Genomic DNA, 25,806 nt, shown 5'->3' with positions numbered 1-25,806 from the left:
ATCACATGGTGTTTTCTGTATTCTCTCTCTTTTAACTTCCAACCAAAACGTGTCTCTTTATCACATGTCTCTACATTAAATTTCATTGCTATATTTTTTCCCAGTCCACCAGCCTGTCTACATCCACGTGAAGTCTACTACTATCCTTCTGATTGTTCATTGTAATTCACATTTTGTCTCATCTCCACACCTTGCACTTGTGCCTTATACACCCGAATATGTACATCAAGAAAAGCAGGCATTTTAGTATTGACCCTTGGAGACCCCAGCAAATAGCAACCATTGACCCCTACCCTGTGTTCTCCCAACACCCAACTAAGTATACATGCTGCCACTATCCCTTTAATTCCATGGGTTTAAGGTAGCACCATCAGAATTTTGAACATCTCTATTAAAACTCCTATAACAATGTCTGTTCTAAGAAGAACAATGCCAGCTTCACATAAACTGAAGTCTGTCAGCCCTAATACATTCTTATAAACCCCTCTGCAAAGCCTTGGCATCCTTCCTAGGATGTGGCACCTAGAATTGGATAACGATTCATGAAGGTTTCGAATAATCATCAGAATTTGAAGCAGTGGTTCTCTTAATCTTATTCAAGCTAGAGTTTTGTCTAAGTTTTGCCGTGCCCACTGAGGACCTTTTAGAAAACTGTTCTATTTTCTTTGGATACAATAAGTCATTCCTTTGGTCAATCAATCTAGCATTCAGAACACATGGAAGTTCCTTTTGCACAGCGTATAGATGCCATGCTGTTGAACTACGGTCACAAGAAGAAACTGGGACATTTCTAACAGTCGGGAACGGTTGCCATGAGAATCAAATGATTTCGTCTTCCGATTTTATTCTTAATTCAGATTGGCGCTGAATCATTATATGAGAAAAGCACTATTTCCCAGTGCAAGTTTGCAGAAAGGTTACTTCGGGCTGGGAGAAGAAGATTTCCCTGGGCAGATCATGGGCAGATCTTTTTAACGAAAATTAAGGTGGACGATTTCGCTTAGTCTCGTTGTGGAGGCGGTGGGAGGGGATCGGTCCTTTCTCGTGCTGTAGTTCCTGTTGCTGGCGATCTCCTCTGACTTTGGCGCCGTTTAATTCGTTCACAAACTGTAAGCTCATGCTGGCGGCTGGAGATGCCCTGGTTTCAGCTCTGTAGTAAAATGGAGCGAAAGAGAGAGGGCAGGAGTGTTCAGGCAGATATTTCCTTGCAGTAAGCCTAGCCGACGGCAAGTGAGAGCGGACCCAAGAATTGGGAGCGCCTGGCTAGAGAGAGGACAGTGATCATCGCAATGATCACAGGTAAGTGTCGAATTTTAGCTCCTAATCCTGGTTTGCTCGGGAATGGGCGATTTGGCTGTGAAATGTATAATCTGTTGGTTCACTCGAGTATCGACATGACACCCCCACCCCACTCCCATGTTGTCTTGACTTGCTCGCGTCTTGTGTGAGCAAGTCTGCTCATTGCGTTTCTGTGCAACACATTCCGGATACATTAGCTGTGTCGCCGATCTGAACTCCTGCCAGTAACCTGCCGAAAGCTCGGAATTGGACCTGTGTCTGGTATTAACCATGTTTGAGGAAGCCACGAGGAACTTAATTAAGGAGTTAGCAAGCGCGGTTCATAGAGTTGAAATGGCTTGGCGCTGACCACGGTGCTGAAACTAACTGTCTCTGGAAGATGTCTGCTCAAGACGCAGGTACTAAACCTCTCTGAGTCTAGCAAAAGGTACAATATTGAAAAAGTGTGGTTTAACTATCCCATAAATTCTACGGGGAGCCGCGGCGATCTAAATAAATGCGAAGTACTTATTAAATTATAAGTCTGGTCCGGCGGCAGATATAATGAATCTTAACCTGGGTGACCGTCTTATGAGCAGGCTGAAATGCCAAAAAGCCTAATTTTCTGTTGGTGTAGGTATGTTGGAATCGAACCAATTTTAAGGCTGATTTTATAGCGGGCTGCTTCCTTTTGAGTTACTGATTTCAAGGATGTTCCTCACACAACTGTCCCAAATGAAGGCAGCTTGAAATCCGCCAATGTTCGTGTTTTCTGGTCTGAGCCTTGCTGAAAGCAGTCTACTGCGAGATATGCGAGAGCACATATCTTTAGTATATACAGGTCTGTACGCGCAGGGAGCCAAGTTGTCATCGGCTCCAATTTGAACAGAAATCACATTTTTTTTAAATAGATCGCAAGTTTGACTTAATTTTTTTGATATAATCTTCTGCTTTCACTGTCGTTCTGACACCAAAATTCTAGTTTACGGCAAAAGCCAACCGTCCTCAAACCATTTTACAATGAGGTTTATCTATATCAACAGATTTGTCTGTCTGGAGTTGGTGACCATCAATTTTCCGCCCTTCTCTAGGTGCAACTGCATATCTGGACAGACTGAATGCCCCTTTCCATATCAAAAGGTTTGTCTCAATATCTGCGGTGGAAGGATGGTTATAAAGAGAAGAGTGGGAAGCTGCAAGCAGGCTGGCATTGACATGCTGACTCTGTGCCTGCTTCTTATTCCGGCTACCATGTGTGTACAAGAGCCAGAGGCGGGTAAGAGAGTCCTTCTGTCAATGAATTCGGTTCAACGCTCCGTGGCGCGAATGGACGGCGATGTGATCATAGGTGCTCTGTTTTCGGTACACCACCAGCCGCCGGCCGAGAAAGTGCCCGAGAGGAAATGCGGAGAAATTCGCGAGCAGTACGGGATCCAGAGGGTGGAGGCTATGTTCCACACCTTGGACAAAATCAACGCCAACCACAACCTCCTGCCTAATATCACCCTGGGCTGCGAGATCCGAGATTCTTGCTGGCACTCGTCCGTGGCGCTGGAGCAGAGCATCGAGTTCATCCGAGATTCCCTCATCTCCATGAGGAACGAAAGGGATGGACTGACGCAATGTCTTGAAGGACCGGGCTCAGAGACCAAGACGCCCATAGCTGGGGTCATAGGACCAGGCTCCAGCTCTGTCGCCATTCAGGTCCAGAACCTTCTGCAACTCTTCAACATCCCCCAGATCGCTTACTCCGCCACAAGCATCGACCTGAGCGACAAGACCCTCTTTCAATATTTCCTCCGTGTTGTTCCCTCAGACACTCTCCAAGCCAGGGCCATGCTGGACATTGTACAGAGGTACAACTGGACCTATGTGTCAGCTGTTCACACTGAAGGTAAGGAGCAGCCCAGTCGTGCACTCTGTGGCTCGTTTGAACTTTGGCTTTGTGTAGGCTTAAGCCGGTGAATGGCAAGATGACTGCAATTGTACTCAGCTCTAACTTTGCCCGGTTTCTCTCCCCAGGATGTTGCGCTTTGATTTCAAGTTTCCGACATGGGGCAGTCCCTGGGGCTGAGCTCACCAACATCAAATGGAAACAGTGGAAAGTACCACTTTAGTTCTTTCTTCGTGGCTCGCTCCCAATGAAAACTCCAATTGCCTTAACTCCCCCAGTTTAAAAAATAAAACATGAACTGTGTGTTTGGATGTGTGCAGGTCTGTGCGCTGAGCCTCACGCATTCCACTTTGACAAGACAACCGTCTAGAGCCTACAGTTTTTCTGGGTGCTGTTGATTTGCACTCGTTTGAACTAGTTTACAGCCTCTGCGGTTTAAGGAGGCGACTTCTGCGAGGGAAGTAGCACCACGCTTCAAAATAGAGCCCCTGGCCTTGAAGCGGAAAGTGGTGGATACAAACCAGGAATAAACCATGAGTGACAGAGACCATATTGACCATAAGCGAGTATTGTTTTGTTTGGAGTGCTGTCTTTTCATGCGAGATGCGAATCTTGGGTACCCTCTAGCCATTTACACGGGGACTGTGGAAGTGCCCTTCAACAACCTCTTCCTGTTTTGTGTGAGGGAGGTCAAGAACCATGCAACCAGCACTGAAACCTAAAAAGTGAAGGAGAAACCAGCAAATCTGACAACATCTCTGGAGAGAGAGATATTCTGTTTCTCTCTCCACAGATGCTGCCAGGCCTGTGAGTTTCTCCAGGACCTTGTGTTTCAGTTTCTGATCTCTAGCATCAGCTTATATCAAAGGGTATACAACTGACCTGAGTACCTCACGCAGACTATGTTCTGTGATTTTCACCCTGGTTGCATTGAATAAAAGAACCGGGACTTCATTCATGGCATCTGACTTTACTGCGGTTTTTGGGAATCCTAATTAATTTAACTTAGAAACTCAAACCCTGCAAAAATTAATTTTATGTAGGTTTCAAGACTAAAATTCCTGGCAATTGCTGCAGTTAGCCCTGATTTATTCTTGTGACAAGTGCCCCAGGTCTACTCCACTTGTAGACTTAAAGAGTCACACAGCATGGAAACATACTCTTCAGTCCAAATCATCCATGCTGACCAAGTTTCCCAAATAAAACTAGCCCCATTTGCCTGCATTTGGCCCATTTCGCTCTAAACCTTTCCTATGCATACACCTTTCCAAATGTTTTCTAAATGTTATAACTGTACCTGACTTGTTTGAAAAAAGATTCTTTCCTCGGAAGATGGGCATTGCTGGTGAGGTCAGCATTCATTGCTCATCCCCAGTTGTCTTTGAGAAAGTTTTTTCCAATTACTGCAGTCTGTGGTGAAAGTGCTTCCCGAGATGTTGCCAGGTAGGGAGTTGCATGTTTTTGAGTCAGTGAAGAGGCAAGAACAAGGCCACGTCACCTAGTTCAGTGCAGTGTATGATGAGGCCAGGGTAAAAGTGGGGGTGGAGGTGAGGATGGCTGTACGAGAGGGCTGATAGTGTCACCAAGCACCCGCTTCCCTTGAACCTCTAAGCAGGAGGTCGTGTATTTGGAATGGACCAAAGGAATCAAAGGAAACTACCTGAAAAGCAATCATTTGGTGTCGAAGTGGGGGAATTGGGACTTGCAGGCTGAAGATATTCCAGGCTTTTGCCAGAGTAGGAAATCCCAGCGATTGTTTCCGAATACTAGCTTCGGCCAGCGCTTCCCAAACCATATTCCAATGTGACCCCATTTTTAACTTGAAACTTAACACTTCACATGATGCCAACAAAAGAAAACACACAGCAATAAAGCAACATAGTAACATTCAATATATAATTATGAACATAATAATTTTTAATATGTTTTATAAACATAAAAATCTGTTTTTGTAAAAAATACTTTGCAAAGCTCATAAGGTTATGTACTCATTGCTCCATTACTTTATCACAGGTCTTGGTCAGAAGCAGTGAAACAAGTAGAGTTCATATTTGCTTTCAACATTACAGATCTGTAAAAACATCACATAGAGTTATACAACATGGAAACAGACACTTTGGTCCACTCATCCGTGCTGACCAGATGTCCTAAAATGATCTGGACCTATTTGTCAGCATTTGGCCCATATCCCTCTAAACGTATCCTATTCATGTACCCATAAAGATGCCTTTTCAATGTTGCAATTGTACCAGCCTCCTCCACATCCTCTGGCAACTTGTTCCATCCATTACAACACCCTATGCATGAAAAAAGTTACCCCTTTTAAATCTTTCCTCTCCTAACTTAAACCATTACCATCTAGTTTTGGACTCACACATCCTGGTAAAAAGACCTTGACTATTCACCCTATATATGCCCCATGTGATTTTACAAACCCCTACAAGGTCGCCCTTCAGCCTGCGATGCTCCAAGGGAAAATGCCTCAGCCTATTCAGCCTCTTCCTGTAGCTCAAACCCTCCAACCCTAGCAATATCCTTGTAAATCTTTTTCTGAACCTTTTCATGGTGAAGGATGTGATGCATTTTATTTCCTATAGCATGGAGACTATCAAGGATTCCTAAGGACAATCTTGACTTCAATGTAAGACAAATGGATCTGGAATTTTCTATGGAGGGTTTCCAAATACACAAGAAAACTCATAATCTGAAAGGCTGCAGTTTGATTGTGAATGCCAAGTCATTTACCTGAAGGTGGAGTTGTTCTACTCCCAACCCATGGTCGGGCTTTAGGATGAATATGGATCACTCCCGAATGGGTATCAAACATAATGTGCGATAGTTACTGACCACTAAGTTTTCAGCCACATTCTCCGTATTCTCCAATGACAGAAAACTCAGTAAAGCTCTTCTGCCCAACTACATAGACTGTAAACACCCTGGCTCTGTCTGCCACCAAAAGCATTATAATCATTCCTTCTTTCTGACGCATCTAGCCCTGTACCCCTCCCGCCTCCCCTCCCCACACTGTTATAATCCTTTCCCTGTCTTTCTCTCTCTCTCCACACACACACACTCACACACACACGCACACACACGCACACACACACACACACACACACACACACACACACACACACACACACACACACACACACACACACACACACACACACACAGTTCTCTTTCTTAACACACACAGGTCAATCAATCAGTATGACCAGCTGAGGTGCAGCATCCTGAACTGATGTGTGGCCATTTTTAAATTTACTTGAGAAGAAGAAAACAAGTCTCAAGAATGAGAGCAGCACAGTGAGGGCACAAATGAATGGCACCTGGTCTTTGGTGTTGGGTTCAGTTTCAATGGTGGAGGAAAACATGTTATTTGCTTCTGGAACTACCAACTGAGATTGCATCCAGAGTTTGAGGAAATTCTCAAATCAACCTGTTCGGATAAGTTATTACACACCTCTAAAGCAGGTAGGGCTTGAATTTGAGCATTTTTGCTGAGACGTGGGGTCACTACTACTCCACAAGAGCCCTTGAGCCCAGAATGCTAATGTTCAAAATGAGTATCAGCTGATTCATGAGCCATAAACGACTACATGGGCCCACTTTATTCATCAGCCCAATGTGCATACTTTGCATCAGATATTGTTACCCCATTTACCGCCTAAACCACTTTATTCACCAGTTATCGATCCACACTTATTCAACATTGTAAAGCAATTGACACTAAACTCTCTGCACCTATTTTAAGATTGAGCTGATGCCAATGGCCCCGATTGCAGAATTCACAATCCATTTAATGATGTAATTTGTCTATAACCCACAACATTTTTAATGCCACAAACATTACATCAATCTCTGCTGATTCTTTAACTTTGCTATGGATATCATTAGGAAGGTTGCCATTTATTGGTCATCCCTAGTTCTCATGAAAGTTCATGGTGAATCTTCTTAAATAGATTTTCAGCTGAATTATATTTAAAGTAAAATCATATTACCGTGCTCCAATTTGATTTTTTAAGCTGAAAACTTGGCATAAACAATTGACGCAGAGCAGGACAATTTTAGCTCTCTAGAAGTTTGCAATAATTCCCTAATGGGGTTTCCATCATTAGTGCAAACACTGATAGAAGAGTGTTTAAAGAAACAGAGCAGCTAAAGAAACCTTAGTCCCTTAGAAGTAGAGACTGAAGAAATTATCATGAGGAATGAGGAAATAACAATGACATGAACAAATATTTTGTCTGTCTTTTTTAGAAAATAGTAGTTTCTTTCCAGTAACTTTTAGTAACTTAATATCTTTTTAAAATGAGGAAATTAAGCAAACAAATACACGGAAAAAAAGAACTGGAGAATCTCCAAGGATTAAAATCTGACAAATCCCTTTAACTAGATGGCCTATACCCATTGGTTTTAAACGAGAAAGATGCCAAAATCATGGATAGCTAGCCATGACTTTCCTAATTTCCCTGAGATTTGGGAATGATCTCATCAAATTAGAGGTTAACCAATTTTTTTCAAAAAGAGAAGGAGAGAGAAATCCATAGGCTAGTCAGCCCAATATCAGTTGTTGGGACAGTGCTGGAATCTATTATTAAGGAAGACTAAAGTCCTGTTTCACATTTATTGGAGTTTTGTTTTGAAAATTTAACTAGTACATTTGATAATGGAGACCAAACAGATGTTTTGCACCCAGATTTTCAAAAGGCATTCTATGAGATGCCACAGAAAGGATTAAGAGCAACATAAAGGCTCATTATGTTGTGGCTAACACATTAGCATGGACTCAGGTTTGGTTCATAGATGGGAAGCAGTGTGGAGATAAATGGGAGATTTTCAAATTGGCAGGCCTTGAATTCTGGAGTGACACCTAGTGAATCATTGAGTGAATGAGTGCTGGAGCCTTAACCATTTACAAACTATGTTATTGATTTAGTTACATTATTCTCTGCTCTTTAAATTTGTTTTGCTGAAAATATGGAGCTGGGGGAAAGGAGGAGACAAAAAGGCTACAAAGTGATATAGAGATAACAAGGTGTAGAGCTGGATGAACACAGCAGGCCGAGCAGCAGCAGAGGTGCAGGAAGGCTGACGTTTCAGGCCTAGACCCTTCTTCAGAAAATCAGGTTAAACAGTTTAAAGTTGAGGGCAAAAGGTAGCAGATGATTATACTGAAGAGAAGTATAAAGTTATTCACTTCAGTAACAAAAATAGTAAAACAGATTTTTTTAAAAAATAAGACGTTTGTTGATGTTCAAAGAGCATGCTCTTGCAAGTTACGCAGAAAGATAACATCCAGGTATGAGAAGCAATTAGGAAAGCCAATAACATTTTGGCCTTTATTACAAGGGGACTGGTGAAAAAGAATAAAAAAGACTTGTTGCAGTTGTACGGGGTTTTGGTGGGACCACATTTGGAGTACTGTGCACAGTTTTGGTCTCCACATTTAGGAAAATATATACTTGCATTGGAAGCTGTACAACAATTGTTCACTAAATTTATCCTTGGAATGAAGGTGTTGAACGCATTGGGTCTATCTCATTGAAACATAAAAGATTCTGAGGGGATTGATAGAGTAGATGTCGATAGAGTGGGTGTCGATAGAGTAGGTGTTGATAGAGTGTTTCTGATGGAAAGGGAACTAAACGTAGGGGTACTGACTCAGGTTAAGGGGCCAATTATTTAGAACCAAAATTAGGAGAAATTTCTTCACTCAAAGACCTGTGAACCTTTGGAATTCTTTGCCCCAGTGGGTTGTGGAGTGTCCATACATATATATTTAATGCTTAGATAGACAGATTTTTGATCCTTTAGGAAATCTAGTGACATGGGCAGCAAGAAGGAAAGTGGAGTTAATGTCCATGATCAAACTAAATGGCACAGCAGCTTTGACAAGCTGTATGGTCTACTCCTGCTTCTACTTGTTTTGTGTTCTTGATCGCAAATGGGTCTACAAATTGGTATGGAGATATTAGCAACTGGGTGATCCTCACATGCAATGACATTGTTTTGCCTATCATTGTAAGAAGGGTCCAAACACATTTAATGCAGCTTAAAATTATAACTGAATGTCACAGGGATAAGAACAATATCCAGCTTCTAACAATGCAAACAGCTGTTTCTAGACTTTCAAAGACCTTGCTCCAAAGATGCAATTCTAGCATGTAGCCTTATTCACCATAAATTTTTATGAACAAATTCAGGACCCTATCTTTGTCATATTCATAATATAAAGAAAGGATAGAATATTGCGCTTTCAATGGATGAACTCAATGCTGAGAATGCATATTTCAAACCTTGTTGATGAAACACACTTATACACATACAATGCACTTGATTAGATTTCCAGACTGACGTGAAGTGCTGTGACTTTAAAGTAAGCTCTTAAGTATTGCCAATTAATAGTGTAGTTGAATATATTGGTACTATAAAGTCAATGCTGTTACTGCTTATCACCAAAACAACATGCATCGCCATTGGGTAGCTTTTCAGTTGCAAATTCTCAAGAGTTGGATCTTTTGTTTTAGTATTTGCAACTAATTAATGAGAGTTCACTTAATCTGGGGGTGAATACTGTATGAAAATTATCTCTCTCTAGGAGAATTGAGATATCTCATTTCACATTGCAGCTGACCAGGTGGACCTTGTAGATCATTGGACTGATTTGACTCAGTAACACAGAACTCTGTCCTAATCCAAATATTTTTTGAATTCTATTATTGTTTGCTTGCAATAAATTTTAGTTGGCATGGAGTGGACTTTAGTTTAATTCTGAACTCATTTCCAATATGACAGCATGTTATCTCAATAATATGAAAATATTTATTTGACATGATAATAACAATAGTAAAAAAATGATTTGGTATTTAGATTGAACATAGAGATGTGCAGCATGGAGACAGACCCTTCAGTCCAATTTGTCCATGTTGACCAGATATTCTATAATAATCTAGTCTCATTTGCCAGCATTCGGCCCGTATCCCTTTAAACCCTTCGTATTTATATACTCATCCAGATGTCTTTGGGGGTAAATGGATTTTATTGCTACAGAACAATTCATGGCAATTTTGAAATGGCGAAGGGCTATGGGAGGAAGTGTGGCTGTGGACTTATTTGGTAGCATATTTCAGAGAAATGTACATGATTAGAAAGCATAAAAATTAACTAAATACGCCATTGTTATGGCTCCCACACCAAATGCAAATCTCAATCAAGGTGGTAGCGTAGGTGACTGATAATTTGGCAAGGCAATCATTTCTCATAGAGCAGTGGGAGATGTCAGAGATTAAGCCTATTCTCCCACTTCTTTACATTTTTCACCAAAAAACACTTATTGTTTCTGGGATGAGGTATGCAAGTCTCACATTCTCAAGTCTGTGATTGTTGAATGGGCCGAGGACAATTGCAAATGTGTGAAGTTGCTTATTTAAAATTTCCAACATACAACAGTATAAATTAATTGTATTTTGTTAAAAGATGCATCTTGTTCAAGTATGTACTATATGTAACAAAATCCTTCTTAGCTTCAAGTCATCCTCATCTGTATAGATTGCTTTCCAGTCCTATTCCTGAAAGAATGTAAAAACAGATCTAGGAGCAAGACAGAGCTGTCTGGTCCTTTGAGCCTTTGCCACCATTCAAAAAGATTAATGTTCATCTTCTACCTCAATTCTACCTTCCTGCAACATTCCCTCTAATTGCCTTAATTTTCAAAGGTCAGTCAATCTCTGTCTTGATTGCTTCAACAACTGAGCATCCACAAATGTGTGTGGCAAACAATTCCAAATTTCACAACTCTTTAAGTGCTTTCACCTCATCTCAGTGCTAATGAACGACCCACATCCTAAGTCTGCAATCCCATGTTTTAGATTCCTTAGCACTCATTCAACATCTATCCTATCAAGCCTCTTAAAAATATCATGTTTCAATTAGATCAAACCCATTCTTCCAATTTCCAGGGAACATAGGTACAGTCTATTTGATCTTTCCGCTTAGGACAATCCTCTCATCTGAGGAGCCAGTATGGTGGACCCTTGCTATACCCACTTTGGAACAAGTCTATTTCTTCAGGTAAGAATGGCAAAGCTGCATACGTTACTCCAGACGTGGCTTTGCCAATGGCCTATATTCTTGTCTCTAACAGTCTAATCCCTTTGAAACTAAAGCCAGCACACTCTTTGACTACCTAAATTCTAGTGTTTTGTTAATTTTTCACAATTCATGTACAATGCTACTCAGTGTCCTCCAAATGCAAACTTTCCACAGTCTCTCGTCATTCGATAAGAAAATTCTGCTTTCTCATATATCCCACCAAACTAGATAATTTCATAATTTTCCACAATATAGGCCATCTGCTGTGTCCTTTCCCATTGAGTCACCTTGTCTATATTCCTTTGCAGGCTCTTTTCATTTGTCTTGCCAACTATTTTCTGAACCAACTTGGGTATGTTACACTCAGTCCCCTCGGCTAAGTTATTAATATAGATTGTATATAGCTGAAATCCAATGACTGACCCTTCTGGTATGCTGCCAGTTACAGCCTGTCAACCTGAAAATAAGCCATTTATTCCTACTTTCTGTTTTCAGCCTGTGTGAACGAGTCTTCGATGCATGATTATATTATTCTCAATCCTCATGAAATGCTTTTAGAAAATTCAAATACTGAACATCCATCAGTTGCCCCTTTATGCATATTGCATAATTACATTCTCAAAAAATTCTAATTGACTTGTCAAACAATTTCCCCTTTCATAAATCCCTCTTGTTTCTGCCTAATTATATTATGAATCCCTACGTGCCCTGTTACCACTTACCAGAATAGATTCTAGCATTTTGCCTTTACTAATGCTCTCTGATGAAGGGTCTAGGCCCGAAACATCAGCTTTTGTGCTCCTGAGATGCTGCTTGGCCTGCTGTGTTCATCCAGCTCCACACTTTGTTATCTTGGATTCTCCAGCATCTGCAGTTCCCATTATCACTGCCTTTACTAATATTAGGTTAATCAGCCTAGTTCCTCCATTCTTCTCTCTTACTCCTTTCTTAGACATAGAGTTATGTTTGTTACCCTCCATTTCTTGGGAACTGTTCTCAAATCTAAGCAATTCTGGAAGATCAAGGCCAATAAACCCTGTTATCTCTACGTCCAACGATTTTAGGTTACAAGACCAGCAGATTTATTGCCACTTGGTACCATTAATTTTTCTAGAGTTATTTCTTTACTTATAAGATTTCCTCTTCATTTTAACCAGTCCCTTGTCTCCTAATTAGTCTGGCTATTTTTGTTTTTTTCTCCTGTGAAAACAGATGTAAAGTTTTGTTTAATGTCTCTGTCATTTCTTTATTCTTCAGTATATTTCACCTTTCTCCATCTTTGATGGAACTATGTTTACATTCATTAATCTATTCCTATTTTCATGACTGTTTAAATATATTTACAACCTACCATTATGTCTTCTTGCTGATCTACTCCTCAATCCCTTTTGTCTTTATTTATCAATTTCTTGATCATCCCTTTGCTGAATTCTAAAATTTTCATAATTTTCAGGCTTTCCAATCTTTTGGCAACATTATTAGCCTTTTTCCTTTGATCTAATATTCTATTGTAGCCATGATAGGATATTTGTTTTTCTCCTGTAGGGTATTTGTGCCTTATAGGAATGTATATTTGTTGGAAATTCTGCATTAATTTTTAAACACTTGCTTTTCGTTGTCCACCAGCATGTTGTTTAATGTCAACCTTTTCCAATTTGTCCCTCATACATATGTAATTTCTCTTGCTTAGGTTAAAGATTCTATTTTCAGATTTAGCTGAATCACTTGCAAACTAATATATATATATATTATACAATGGTCACCTTGCCCCAAAGATCCTTTTCACAACAAGGATGTTATTTAATCCTTTTACATTGTATAGTACCAGATCCAAATTAAGCTTTTCCTAAGTTGAGTCATCAAGATACTGATCCAGTGATTTATCTTCAATACTTTCCATGAATTTGTTCTATGAAGTGTTACTTCTCAGTCAGTTTGCCGAGTCGACATTCACTCATCCTGTGATTTAATGTTATACTATAGTCTGGGTTGAAGACAGATTGTTGTGAAGAAAGTAAATAACTACTTTCAGGCTTAGATTTCTTTTAAACTAAATATTGCTATACGTGGAAATTACATATCAGACTGTAATCTACATTTGCGTGAGGTAAAGACTGATCCATTAACTTTATGAGTCTCAGTGTGTCTTCTGGACTGTCTTACATTCTAATGTGTTTCAGACTGTTCTAACTCCACCTACACTGTGGTATTGTACCTGTGTGTGCAACTCAGTGACATCATCGCAAGGCTGTACCAAAGTCCTAATCCCTTTACACAACATTCCTCCACAAGCTGATTCCCTCAGTCACAAGCATTTGTACATCCCTAAGTGAGTTACACAGTTCATAAATTTTTTATTACATTTACTGCACATTTTCCTTGTATTCTCCTACCATTCCAAGATTTTAAATTCAATATCTTTGGTCCTACAATTCCAAATCTTTGATTTCAATATCTTTGGCAGAGGGTGAATCAGGAAAATCAATGACCAGATTTGGAAATACCTAAGGTAAAATTGTGAACTTGCATTTTCTGTGCTGGCTTTGATCAGATTAGCATTACTTGCTGAAGGACCTTGCACAGATACAACTGCAGGAACATATGGGTAAGTTGTATTGGTGCTTTTTCTCCATCATTAATGTCTGCATCAAATGAAGTTGTTTCTTCTGAGAAAAGAATTATGTTGTTCATTTATACATAGTTGTTCTTCATTCTACAGACTCTCCTGGGACTTGCTATCTGCCATTGAAGAATGTGTTTGCCAGCATTCAGTTTATCCTTGAAGTGAAATATTAAGCAAAAGCTTTAGGAGGTTATGAAATAATATTTGTTTCTCATTGATTTGTTGTTTGTTTGATACATGATCTTCCCATATAGCAGAGAAGTGTGATAACCTGTTCTGCATTTGATTTAGTGCCCAATCCAGAAATGGTTCAAAATTTTGGGAATAGTGCTTCGCAAGTTTGCCAAAGTATAGATGTATCAGTCAGATCTCATAACTTGTACTTTTGTGGTGGAAAGTTGGTACAGGCAAATTTTGTTTTTGGGCTTATTATTCCCTTGAAGTTGTTGATTGTTTTGTTGATTTTGAAGATTACTGTTAAGATTATAATCTCCTTGTACTGCACTTTTTATTGTCTTCTTGTATTTGCAGTTGACAAAAGTTATTGATTTTTTAATTGTTGTAAAACTCATTGTCATTGTACTAAAACTGGAAGCTGTTAAAACTTCTAAAAGTTCTGTTTTTGAAGCAAAGTTCAATTTACCTTTACCAATATGGCACCATCATAGAGGCGAATGACAATATTCCTTTTCCAAGATGGATAAAGGCAGCCCACAGTAAGCCCGATCAGAATGATGGCTGTATAACCTGATCACATTACTGTTCAGCTAAATAGTTGATGTAAGGTTTGCATCTACAACAATACGAGGTTCTGATTGTGGTGCTGCAGATACGATATATTGACAGTAGGGGATGCGCACTGTAGGTTTTATAGCTAAAAGTTTGAGCTAAAAAGTTAAATAATGAGGACCAGTTGAGTAGCTTGGGCTCATCCTCTGAATGAACATGATGGATTAATTGGCAGGTTAATTGAGGTGTGTAAGAGGATTAAAAGAACCGCCAGAATAGGTTAAGAGAAATGACCTCCACTGATAGGAGAGTTCAGGACCAGGATCAGGACCTTACGATTAGAACCAGGCAGTTCAAGTCTGATGCCGGGAGACACATTTTCACACAGAGCACAGAAAATACAAAACACTTTTACCCAGTTATTGAGGCCAAATCAAGTAAAAATGTTGAAAACACAATTTTTTTTTACAAAAACAACATTAATTGGATACTGAAAATATGAAATACAAACAAGATGCCAGAAATATTTGGGTTGAGTGGCATCTGTGGAGAAGGAACATTAATGTTTGAGGCCAATGACCTTTCATCAGGTTGACCTTTAATGAGCAAAGCTATTTCTATCACGGGGCCAAAATGGACTGGTTGAAATAAGACGCAAATCAACAATGATTCAACTGAACTGCTGAACAGGTTTGAGGGGATGAAGAGTCTGCTTTTATTCCAATGTCCCTCTGATATTGGGAAGTAAGGTAATGTTGATTTCATTTGGCTGTAACATTCATTTACAACTGATGCTGAACCTGAGAGAATATCCAATGTGATGTTCAAATTAATTTCCTGTCAGTTAAGTTTCACACCAAAAACTGAAGGACTGTTTTATTGAAAGTCACAAATACATGACTCGAATGATAGAAAACTTTAGAATGGTGGAGCATATGTTATGGAAACATTTTTAATGCATCACTTTGCAGTTCAAAATTGCAACAACATCTTAACTGGTCAGCAATGATAACCTCATTTCTTCTGATCTGTGGTTCCACATAAAATGTAATGTTGCTAGGGAGTCATCAAAAATACAGAAGATGTGAACATTTCTGCTACAGTAATTTGAAGGCTGATTTGTGAAGCTATATGTTCAACGGAACACAAATTGATAGAGAGCCGGATGAGCCATTACAGAATCCATTCAGATGTAACATACAAAAGCCTTCTAATGTTATTTGTCCAAGGAGAAATATTTAGAAATTCATCAATGTACCTTCAACAAAGAAATCTTAAGTAATTTACCAGTAATATTGTATTGAAGTTGTGAATAAAATTTGCAATAATAACTAATCTTGTTGGCGGGGGTGGGGGAGAAAATCTTGAAATCTACAGTAGTCCGAAAAATGTAGTAAATGTCTTAAGTCATTATGCGACTTTGAATTCTACCAGTTCCATTGTGAGTTTATGTCACAGTATTTGTAACTGAGGCATTTACATCAAACACTTGTCATTTCATTGGTTTGTGTATAATGAGCAGCTGAATCTGGACAAAAGTTTCAGAACGCAGGATTCACATTGGAGAGAGAAATGAAGGTCATGTGTCTTGGAAACGGTTTTCCATAGCAGGGTGCAGGCAGGATTATTGAATATTTTTCAGGCAGTCATAGATTCTTGACTAATAAAGGAAGCAAAGGTTATCGAGTAGGCAGGAAAGTGGAGTTAAGGCCACGATCGTATCAACTCTTTTTAGAATGGGGTGTAGGTTTGAGAGGCTGAATGGCATACTCTTGCCCCTAAAATGAACGCTTGTGCAAAGGTAAAGTCGCCATGAGGCTGCTCTCTCATTACAGAAGGACAACAGCTGGTGGTTTAACCTGAGGGCCAGCACACCTCAGGTGAGGGGACAGGTTGAGAAGGAGAGTTATTCATCGTAATCTCAGCCTAACCTCAGAAATTGAGTCCACGTTGTTGGCATCACTCTGTATCACAAACCAGCTGTCCAGCCAACTGAGCTCATTAGTCCCCATATGTATGCTCATGGAACATGCATCCAATTCTTAACTACAGCCACAGAGTCAGTGGGGCCACCCAGTAACAATTGGTATTCAAACTGTTGCAAGAGCTATGGAGCACCAGTTAGCAAGCAGGACTCATATAAACAAACAAACTAATACTCAACATGTGCAAATGTCAAGCACCAGTATGTTGGGGCAGAATGATCTCAGATCAAAGAAAAAGATCCATTGAAACCATAAGGCCACCCTATAAATAACTAAGTTGTCCTGATCTGATTGGAACAGCATTAATGTCACTGCTCGAGAAATGTTTTTGTTTTATAGAATCCCTACAGTGTGGCCCTTTGGCCCAACAAGCCCACCCCGAATTTCAGAGCATCCCACCCAGACCCATCCCCCTATAATCCACCAAATCTACACTTCCCTGAACAGTACGGGTAATTTAGCATGGCCAATCCACCTAACCTGCACATCTTTGGACTGTGGAAGGAAATTGGAGTACCCGGAGGAAACTCACGCAGACACAGGGAGAACGTGCAAACTTTGTTGGAGAAATTGAACTGAACTCTGCTGCAGAGATAGCAAGAGCTGCAGGTCCTGGAGTCAGAGATAGCATAGTATGGAGCTGGAGGAACACAGCAAGCCAGGCAGCATCAGAGGAGCAGGAAAGCTGACATTTCGGCTCGGGACCCTTCTTCAGAAATGGGGAGGGGAAAGGGAGCTGGGAAATAAATAGACAGAGGAGGGGTGGGGCTCGGGAAGGTAGGTGAGATGGTGATAGGTGAGTGCGGGTAGGGTGCCGTGGAGATTGGTCAGTGGAATGTGTGTGGCGGATAGGTGGGAGAGAAGATGGACAGGTTGTGTCAGGTCAAAGTGGCAGGGATAAGAGGCGAGGTTGGACATGGAATGAGGCTGGGGTGGGGAGGTTTTAAAACTGGTGAATTCCATGTTTAGGCCATCGGGCTGTAGGCTCCTGAGGTGGAATATGTGGGTGGTGCCATTGTGACACTGGTGGAGTCCCAGGACACACATGTCACCCAGGGAGTTGGGGGGGGGGGGGGGGTGTTAAAATGGTTGGCGACCGGAAGGTGTGGTCGTTCAGTGTGTACAGAGTGCAGATGCTCAACAAAATGGTCTCAGAGCCTCCGCTTGATCTCACTGATGTAGAGGAGACCTCATCAGAGCAACAAATGCAGTAGACCAAGTTGGAGGGTGCAGAAGTGTGGAAAATGCAAGAAATGCAGTTGAAGGCATTTTCAATCACCAGAAGGGGGAAAGTTACCGTCCTTGAAATAGGAGGACACCTGGGATGTGCAGGAGTGGAACGCCTCATCTTGGGATCTGACATGATGGAGTTGGAGGAATTGGGAGCAGGGGATTGCATTCTTGTAGAATTGTGGGTGAGAGGAGGTGTGGTTGAGGTAGCTGTGGGAGTCAGTGGGTTTGAAATAGATGTCAATTTCAAGGCAATCACCAGAGATGGAGACAGAGAGATACAGGTAGGACAGAGAGGTATCAGAGATGGTCCAGGTGAATTTGAGGTTGGAGTGAAAGGTGTTAGTAAAGTTTATGAACTGTCCAAGCTCCTTGTGGGTGCATGAGGCAGCACCGATACAGTCATCGATGTTGTGGAGGAAGAGGTGGGGTACAGTGCCAGTGTAACAGTGGAAGAGGGACTGTTCCACGTATCCTATGAAAAGGCAGGCATACCTTGGGCCCATGTGGGTGCCCATGGACACCCCCTTAGTCTGTAGGAAGTGGGAGGAGTTAAAGGTGAAGCGGTTAGGGGTAAGGACGAGTTCTATTATGCAGATGAGGGTGTTGGTGGAGGGAGCTGGTTGGATCTGTGGGAGAAGAAGAACTGGAGAACTTTTAGGCATGGGGAATACCAGTGTGCAGGGATTGGATGTCCATTGTGAAGATGATGTGTTGGCGGCCAGGGAATTGCGGGTTTTGGAGGAGGTGGAGGGCATGGATGGTATCCCAAACCTAGGTGGGGAGTTCCTGGCCCATGTGGAGGAAACAGAGTCAAGGTAAGCAGAGATGAGTTAAAAGGGGCAGAAGCAGGCAGAGACAACAGGTCGGGGGGATAAGTCATGTCTGTGGATTTTGGGAAGAGATAGAAACAGGCGGTGTGGAGTTGGGGAACGAGGAGGTTGGAAGCTGTGGGTGGGAGGTCGCCTGAGGTGATGAGATTGTGAATGGTTTGAAAGATGATGGTTTGGCGGTTAGGGGCGGGTTCATGATCAAAGTGGAGATAGGAGGAGGTGTCGAAGAGTTGGTGCCTGGTCTCGGCGATGTAAAGGTCAGTGCAACATATCACTACCTTGCCCCCTTGATTTGGGGTTTGATAGTGAGGTTAGGGTTGGAGCGGACGGAGTGGAGGGCTCCTTGTTCCATGGGAGGAGGTTGGAGTGAGTGAGAGGGCTGGAGAGGTTGAGGCGATCAATGTCATGACAGCAGTTGGAAATGAAGAGGTCGAAGGAGGGTAGGAGGCTATGGGGTGATACCTAGGAGGGTGAAGTTTGTTGGAGATGGGAGAAGGGGTCTGTAGAGGGGGCGTTAGACTCACGGTTAAAGAAATAGGTGCTGAGGCGGAGGGGCCGAAAGTGATTCAGTGGTGGGACCGCCTCCATCGCATCTTCTCACAAGATGGAACATTCCATTCCTACACATCCCAGATGTCCTCCTTTTTCAAGGACCATAACCTTTCCCATCTGGTGATCAAAAATGCCCTCAACCGCATCACTTACATTTCCTGCATCTCTGCACTCACATCCCCTTCCCCCAACAAAAATAAAGATGGAATCCCCCTTGTCCTCAGATATCACCCCAACAACTTCTACATCCAACGTATCATTTTCCAGCATTTCCGCCACCTACAATCCAACCCCATAATCAAAGAGATATTTCCCTCTCCACCCCTATCTGCCTTTTGTAGGGACCGCTCTTTCTGTGACTTCCTCGCCTGCCCCACGCTCCTCACTAACCCCACCACCCCCAGTACCTATCCCTGCAACTTCAGGAAGTGCTACACCTCCCCCCTCACCTCCATTCAAGTCCCAAAACAAACCTTCCACATTGGACAGGGGTTCACCTGGACATCTATCAATTTGGTTTGCTGCTATTTGCTTGGTATCTGCTGCTCCACATGTGGCCTCCTCTGCATCAGTGAGACCAAGCAGAGGCTCGGACACTGCTTTGTAGAGCACCTGCGCTCTGTTCGCAACTAATGACAACACCTTCCAGTCGCCAGCCATTTTAACACCCCCTCCCACTCCCTGGACAACACGCCCATCCTCCAGTGTCACAGTGACACCACACGCAAACTAAAGGAGCAACACCTCATATTGTACCTCAGGAGCCCAATGGCCTAAACATGGAATTCACCAGCTTTAAAATCTCCCCACTCCCAGCCTCATCCTATGACCAACCCTCCCTAACCTGACACAACATGTTCATCTTCTCTCCCACTTATCTGCCCCACCTATCCCACAGACCAATCCCCACCACTCCCTACCTGCCTTCCCCAGTCCCTACCCCCTTCTCTCTATTTATTTTCCGACTCCCTTCCCCTTCCCAATTCTGAAGAAGGGTCCTGACCTGAAATGTCGACTTTCCTGCTCCTCTGAGGTTGCCTGGACTGTCGAGGACTCCTGTTTGAAATTGAGCAAGATTGCTGTGAGAAATGATGGGAAATTCTACAATTTGCAGCCTGGTAATGTTGCATGCTCCTCCTCAATCTGCATTGCAGCCCCCAATAAACTATTGCAATCGCAGAACTGCTAGGCTGCTGCTGCTTCCACATGTGTAGCGTGTAAATGTCAGAAAGGCCTGCACTCCCAGTGGATTTTCCTTTTATTTCCCCTGTCAGAGTTCCCATGTAAAAAATGGTGGCAGACTCCAAGTAGCAGCAGGAACAACCCCCGGATCCCATCCACAAGTCTTCAAAGCTCTTCTGTCCCATAACCAGCTAGCAAGTCCCACTGGGCCAGGCCATGAAGGGTTCCCTCCTGGCAGTAATTATCCTGGCAGGGCTAAACTGAGAAGCTTAGATCCAGGAATCTGTGTTAACATTCCAGCGCTACCAAGAGCAATGCAGACATACTGCCAATGAAAGGAAATTCCTGCCCACTGTGTCAATTCCTTGAGCCAGAGCTGAATAATCTGAGGTCTGAGCCAGAAAAACTTGACATCAGCAACAATTGGCAATATCACCCAAAATTTACGCACATTGTGCACCAAAGTAATATACACCTGCCATCCCACCTGAAAACCATTTATTTCTTGGAGAGAAAATAAAAGTACAGATAAGATTCCTGGTCACATTAGGGGAAAACATAAGCAGGGGACTCAGAAAAGGCAAGTACCAAAAATCGGGGTGGGTATGGGGGTAAATGGGATATACTTTAGCAAAGCTGCATATTACGATCTGGAATGTCCTGTCTGAAAGGGTGATGGCTTTTTAGTTATCACTTTAAATAAGTGATTTGAGAAAGTAGTGAAAGAGATCGGGGGGGAGGTATGCAGGGTAGCTATCTGGAAAGAGCAAGGGTGCAGGTTTAGCTGGAGGCTCTTTCAGAGAATTGGCACAGCCTCATGGGCTGAATGTGCTGTGTCAATCTATAATTCTACATAGTGACTTTATGAGCTCAAAACTAGTTTAGGAAATCTCTTTGGCACTGATTCTTCTGTATGTACTGCCCAGAGAGCTAAAAGAGCGGGACCCTAAAATTAATTTGTAAAAGTACTGTGTTATCTTGTTTGAAATCTCTTTTGAAATGGACTCATGCTGGAATTTAAAATGGCTGCAGTTGAACACAGGACGATCTATTAGATGATAGGAAGAAAAGCCCAGCAATTACCAGCACAAGAGTGAGCCATCTCTTCCTGGAATGTGACAATCTCTACAATGCATGGCCATTGCTGGCCAAGCCAATTCTAAGGCTTAAAAAATAACACTAGCCAGTTTTGAATGAAGGAAGCATTCAAAACCCATTATGGTTCGATTTAGTGCAAAGGGTAGCACAGTCATTGACTACAAACTGGGAGGTGATGGCCTTGTGGTATTATTACTAAACTATTAATCCAAAGAGCTAGATCATGTCCTGGGAACCCTGATTCTAATTGGTGGAGTTTGTATTCATTAAAGTTTGGAATTATTTGTCTAACGATGACCATGAATCCATTGTCGATTGTTGGAAAAACCCATCTGATTCATAAATGTCCTCCGGGGAAGGAAGCTGTCGTTTTTACATGATCTGGCCTACATGTGACTCCAGACCCACAGCAATGTGGTCAACTCTTAAACTGCCCTCTGGCGAATGATAATAAACGCTGGCCCAGCCAGCGATGCCCTCATCTGGTGACTGAATTTAAAAAAAAACAAACTGGTTTCAGACAAGAGAACACCAAAACCATCTCATTCGCTAAGTGTCTCAACTTGAAGCCCCAGTCACGTGACTGAAACTGCTGGTTTGTTTGAGACACTTTTGATATTTGCTTGGAAGCCACTTTAAACCTGAGGAAAACCGAGTCACCTTTCCTTCAGCAGATGCTGCAACTTGTACCTTTGAATTGGATGAGTTTCAAAAGTGAACCAGCCACCCTGTGCCAATTACAAACCAGTGGAAACACTTAGGAAAAACAAAATTGAGGAGAAACCTTCAGATCAGCACAAACCAACCCAATAGATCTCATCATCAAAGATTATAGAATTGTTCTTGCATTCTTCCTTCTACACATTTTTTAAAATTTATATTTGTCAATACTTTTCTCTGCAATATGAAGCGGTTGAGGCTGAAACATTGAATGTTTCCAAGAAGGAGAAGGTATTGTTTTTAGGGTTAAAGGGATTAAAAGACATGAAACAAATGTGGAAACAGGCTACCGAGTAGAATGATTAGAAATGATCATATTAAATGGCAGAACAGGCTTGAAAAACCAACTGGCCTACTCCTGTTCCTACTTTCTATGTTTTTAGTTTCTATGTCTGTCTGTGCATGTAGGAAGAGTTCAAAAGGGGCTCAGAGTTCTAATTTGTAAAGTTTCTTTAGTTTAGTTTAACCTGTAATAAATCGTGATTGTTATTTAGTACAAGAACCTCGTCTGTGCTTTCTGCTAAGCTGAATCAGTTAGTTTAGGGATTTTGCATATTTCATTTAGAAGCATTTACTTTTGTGATGATTCTAGAAATGGCCAGAGCTTGATTTCCAATAATCTACCCCGGTGCATCGTAACAGGCCCAGAGACTGATGTAATTTGGAGTACAACACAACTTGATGAACAATTAGTGACACCAGATTGAAGTAAGATGCTGAAGTGACTCAGCAGAGACACGTTCAGGCAGAATATTTAACTTCCATATCTTCTCAGGCAGAATCTTCAGTAACTGACAGAGATCACGTCAAGCCCGAAGCAATCCTCAATGAGCAGAACTGAGGGGGTGGAAATGTTAGTTTCACCAATAATGCAATTTCTGAAGGAAATTAAGAGAGTCCAAACTATAAACATGTTGAAGTAAAATGTATATCTTTTCTTTAACAGCATGGGGGCATCGCTGGCAAGGTAGCATCTGTGGTCCATCTGTTTTGCCCTTGAACTGAATGATTTACGACGTCATTTCAAAGGCAGCAGTGGTCTACAGTTACATCAGTCAGACTAGGTAAGGATGGCAGATTTTCATCAGGGCATTAGTGAACTATATGGGCTTTTATTGATGTTGTTATCAATACAGTGTGGAGCTGGTGGAACACAGCCGGTCAGGCAACATTAGCAGAGCAGAGAAGTCGATGTTTCAGGTTTACACAAATTACAGATAACAACGGTGAGCTTCTTATTTGATAATTTCTGATTCCTGAATTATATTTAAATTTCACCAACAGCTACAGTGGGACTCCCAAGTAGCCTGGGCCACTGGATTGCTTTGTTGAATGGTGTTTCTGCTATACCACTGTCTCCTGCTTACCTAGTTCAGCCCAAATCTACAGGTAGGTTGAGAACAGAAACCTGCTGATGCAGATTGGAGGTGTTGTAGTACAATTCCCTTGAAGCCACCACTGAAAAGTGACAACTCTTTTCCAACAGTCCACAATACTGCAAAGAAATAGACTGTTTGATAGTTTCTGCATCCCACAAAGAAGAAACCACACAGGAGATGTCCTCCATGAAGAAATTCCAAGGGATTAAAGGTCCTTCTGTTTAAAGAGGTCTGTCGTTAGAACCCCACCCTGGAGGGTCCCGTGGATATTGGTAATAACAGTAGTTGAATTTTTCAACTTTATTTAACATTTCCCAAATCTTCCCATATGTTACACAGAAAAATACCACCCATAAACAGCAGAGGGACAGTGCTGGCCAGTCACTGTCCAATTCATCTTGAGTAGTTCTGTCTTTTCGTCTCATTAGAAGGGGATACCTCTTGACATATAGGTTGGTCTCTAGAGTTTACGCTGCTAAAATTCCAAACAATGCTGATATTTATATGATCTTTATCATGTCTGACCACATCATCCAAAAATGTCTGTACCTAATTGGCCGTATTTTGCCACAGCAATCTGATGTTGACCCGCTGCGCTCACTTCCATTGTTACTTATTTGCTTCGTCCTGTGCCTGCTGCCTGTATTGGCAGTCCTGTGTCAATGGTCTTTGTGGCACCCCTTTCTGTTTGAACTTGTTGACTCATTGTTAGACCACATGACTGGGCCAACACTGCAGACCTTACATTGTCAGGAAGAGAATCAAAGTCAACTAGTCCCACTCCCAGAAAAAGACCAATCTTCCAAGGGAATGTGCTTTGGGAGAATTGTGAAACTCCATCCACTGAATCTGTAAGAGTCAAATACTTGGACTTGGGGCAGTGGGAAATGTAATTAAATGGGCCAATGTATAATATGTAAATGAGAAAATGGAGATGTTGGTCTGAAAGGTCCAGTGTGGTTAATTCTGAGGAGTGACATAAGCATCGCCCACTACAGTAACGTCAAATGGACTTTGGGGCAGAACAATGTAGAATTTCGAAGGAGCGAGATCTAACATTTGGTGGCCCTCAAAGTCTCAATGCAACAATGCCTATTACATCAACATGGACCATAACTGGTTGCTAACATGTAATAAACTGTATCTAGCCAACTATAAGAGGCGCTTCTAGTTAGACCAGAAAATAGTCTAGACAAGCAGTAACTTCTGATACTAAGGGAGGTTAGTGGCAGCAACCTTTATATAATAAGCATTAGCTCATCCTTCTTCTATTCTGAGGTAATTCCTCCAGACCAAGAATGACTTGTTTCACTCTGGATTTGAGCATCCTGAAGTGATTCATTAATCCAGTATTAATTCTGCTCTTGCTGCCACTGGTGATGTTTAAGGGGGCAGGTAGTTGGGATTTCTTAGCTTGTCACATACAGTTTGTACTTGGCCTCCATTTGACCTGTCAGAGATGATCAAACAAGTAGCATACACATATATCATAACCCAGCCAAAAACATAATCTGAGACTGTGATGTCTAGTTCTCCCTAACCCAGTCAGATAGATCAAACTGCCAATTCAAACATGATCTATTCCCTTCCAGTGTATCTCATGAGAAAAGTCAACAACAAGGAATGGGGAAGACACAAATTACATCATCTGTCAATATAAACTTACATCATCGTCCAGTCCCAAAGTGCCTCATTTAAAATTCTCAAACACATGTTCTTTTTTCTGAGTCTGTCCACACCAATGATGAACTCTTCCGTCTCATCTCAATAAGTCTTCCCTCCTTGCATTTAATGTGGGCCAGTACTTACAAATGTAGCTTCAGAAGGGTAGTACTCTCCTTTGGCAACTTTCTCCATAAACCTCTCCTTTGCCTCCTTTCAAGATCCTTTGTGAAAACCAGCTCCTTGGCCCCATGTTTGCTCACTCCCTGTTACTGTCTGCTCAAATGGCTGGGGGCCATGCTTTGATTTGTGCATCTGAAACATTCCAATTTTACAAGTGCTACACAAATGAAAGGGATTTAGACTAGATGGAATGCGAATCTGAGGGATTTTCTGTTATGCTCTAAAGTTGATAAACCTACCTAGGTGTTGAATCGAGTTTAAACCGCTTCGACAGTTCACCTGCAAGGTAAGAAACGGTATTTAAATTACGTCCCTGATAACCACAGAAAGTCTGAAATTGCTTTACAGTCAAATGAATGCT

General features: G+C 41.7%; 1 protein-coding gene across 6 annotated transcripts in view; it reads left to right on the top strand.

Annotated features, from left to right (window-relative positions):
- Positions 1 to 720: 720 nt before the first annotated feature.
- LOC125455041 (metabotropic glutamate receptor 1-like) overlaps positions 721 to 25,806 on the top strand; it is a 248,161-nt gene continuing 223,075 nt past the window's right edge. For 2 of the 6 annotated variants that reach the window (XR_007248131.2, XM_048536538.2), the window contains exons 1-2: positions 721 to 1,299; positions 2,370 to 3,172. Coding sequence is in view for 5 of the 6 variants with exons in the window: in XM_048536538.2 (XP_048392495.1) it covers positions 2,446 to 3,172 (727 nt within the window). In the remaining variant the exon portion in view is untranslated. Of the gene's footprint in view, positions 1,300 to 1,469; positions 1,698 to 2,321; positions 3,173 to 25,806 lie in introns of those variants that run through there. The other 4 variants (XM_048536541.2, XM_048536542.2, XM_048536539.2 and 1 more) reach the window with 3 other exon arrangements.

The sequence above is a fragment of the Stegostoma tigrinum genome, chromosome 9, assembly GCF_030684315.1.
Source record: "Stegostoma tigrinum isolate sSteTig4 chromosome 9, sSteTig4.hap1, whole genome shotgun sequence".
Lineage (NCBI taxonomy): Eukaryota > Metazoa > Chordata > Chondrichthyes > Orectolobiformes > Stegostomatidae > Stegostoma > Stegostoma tigrinum.
This window is presented reverse-complemented; position numbering and strand designations above follow the sequence as displayed.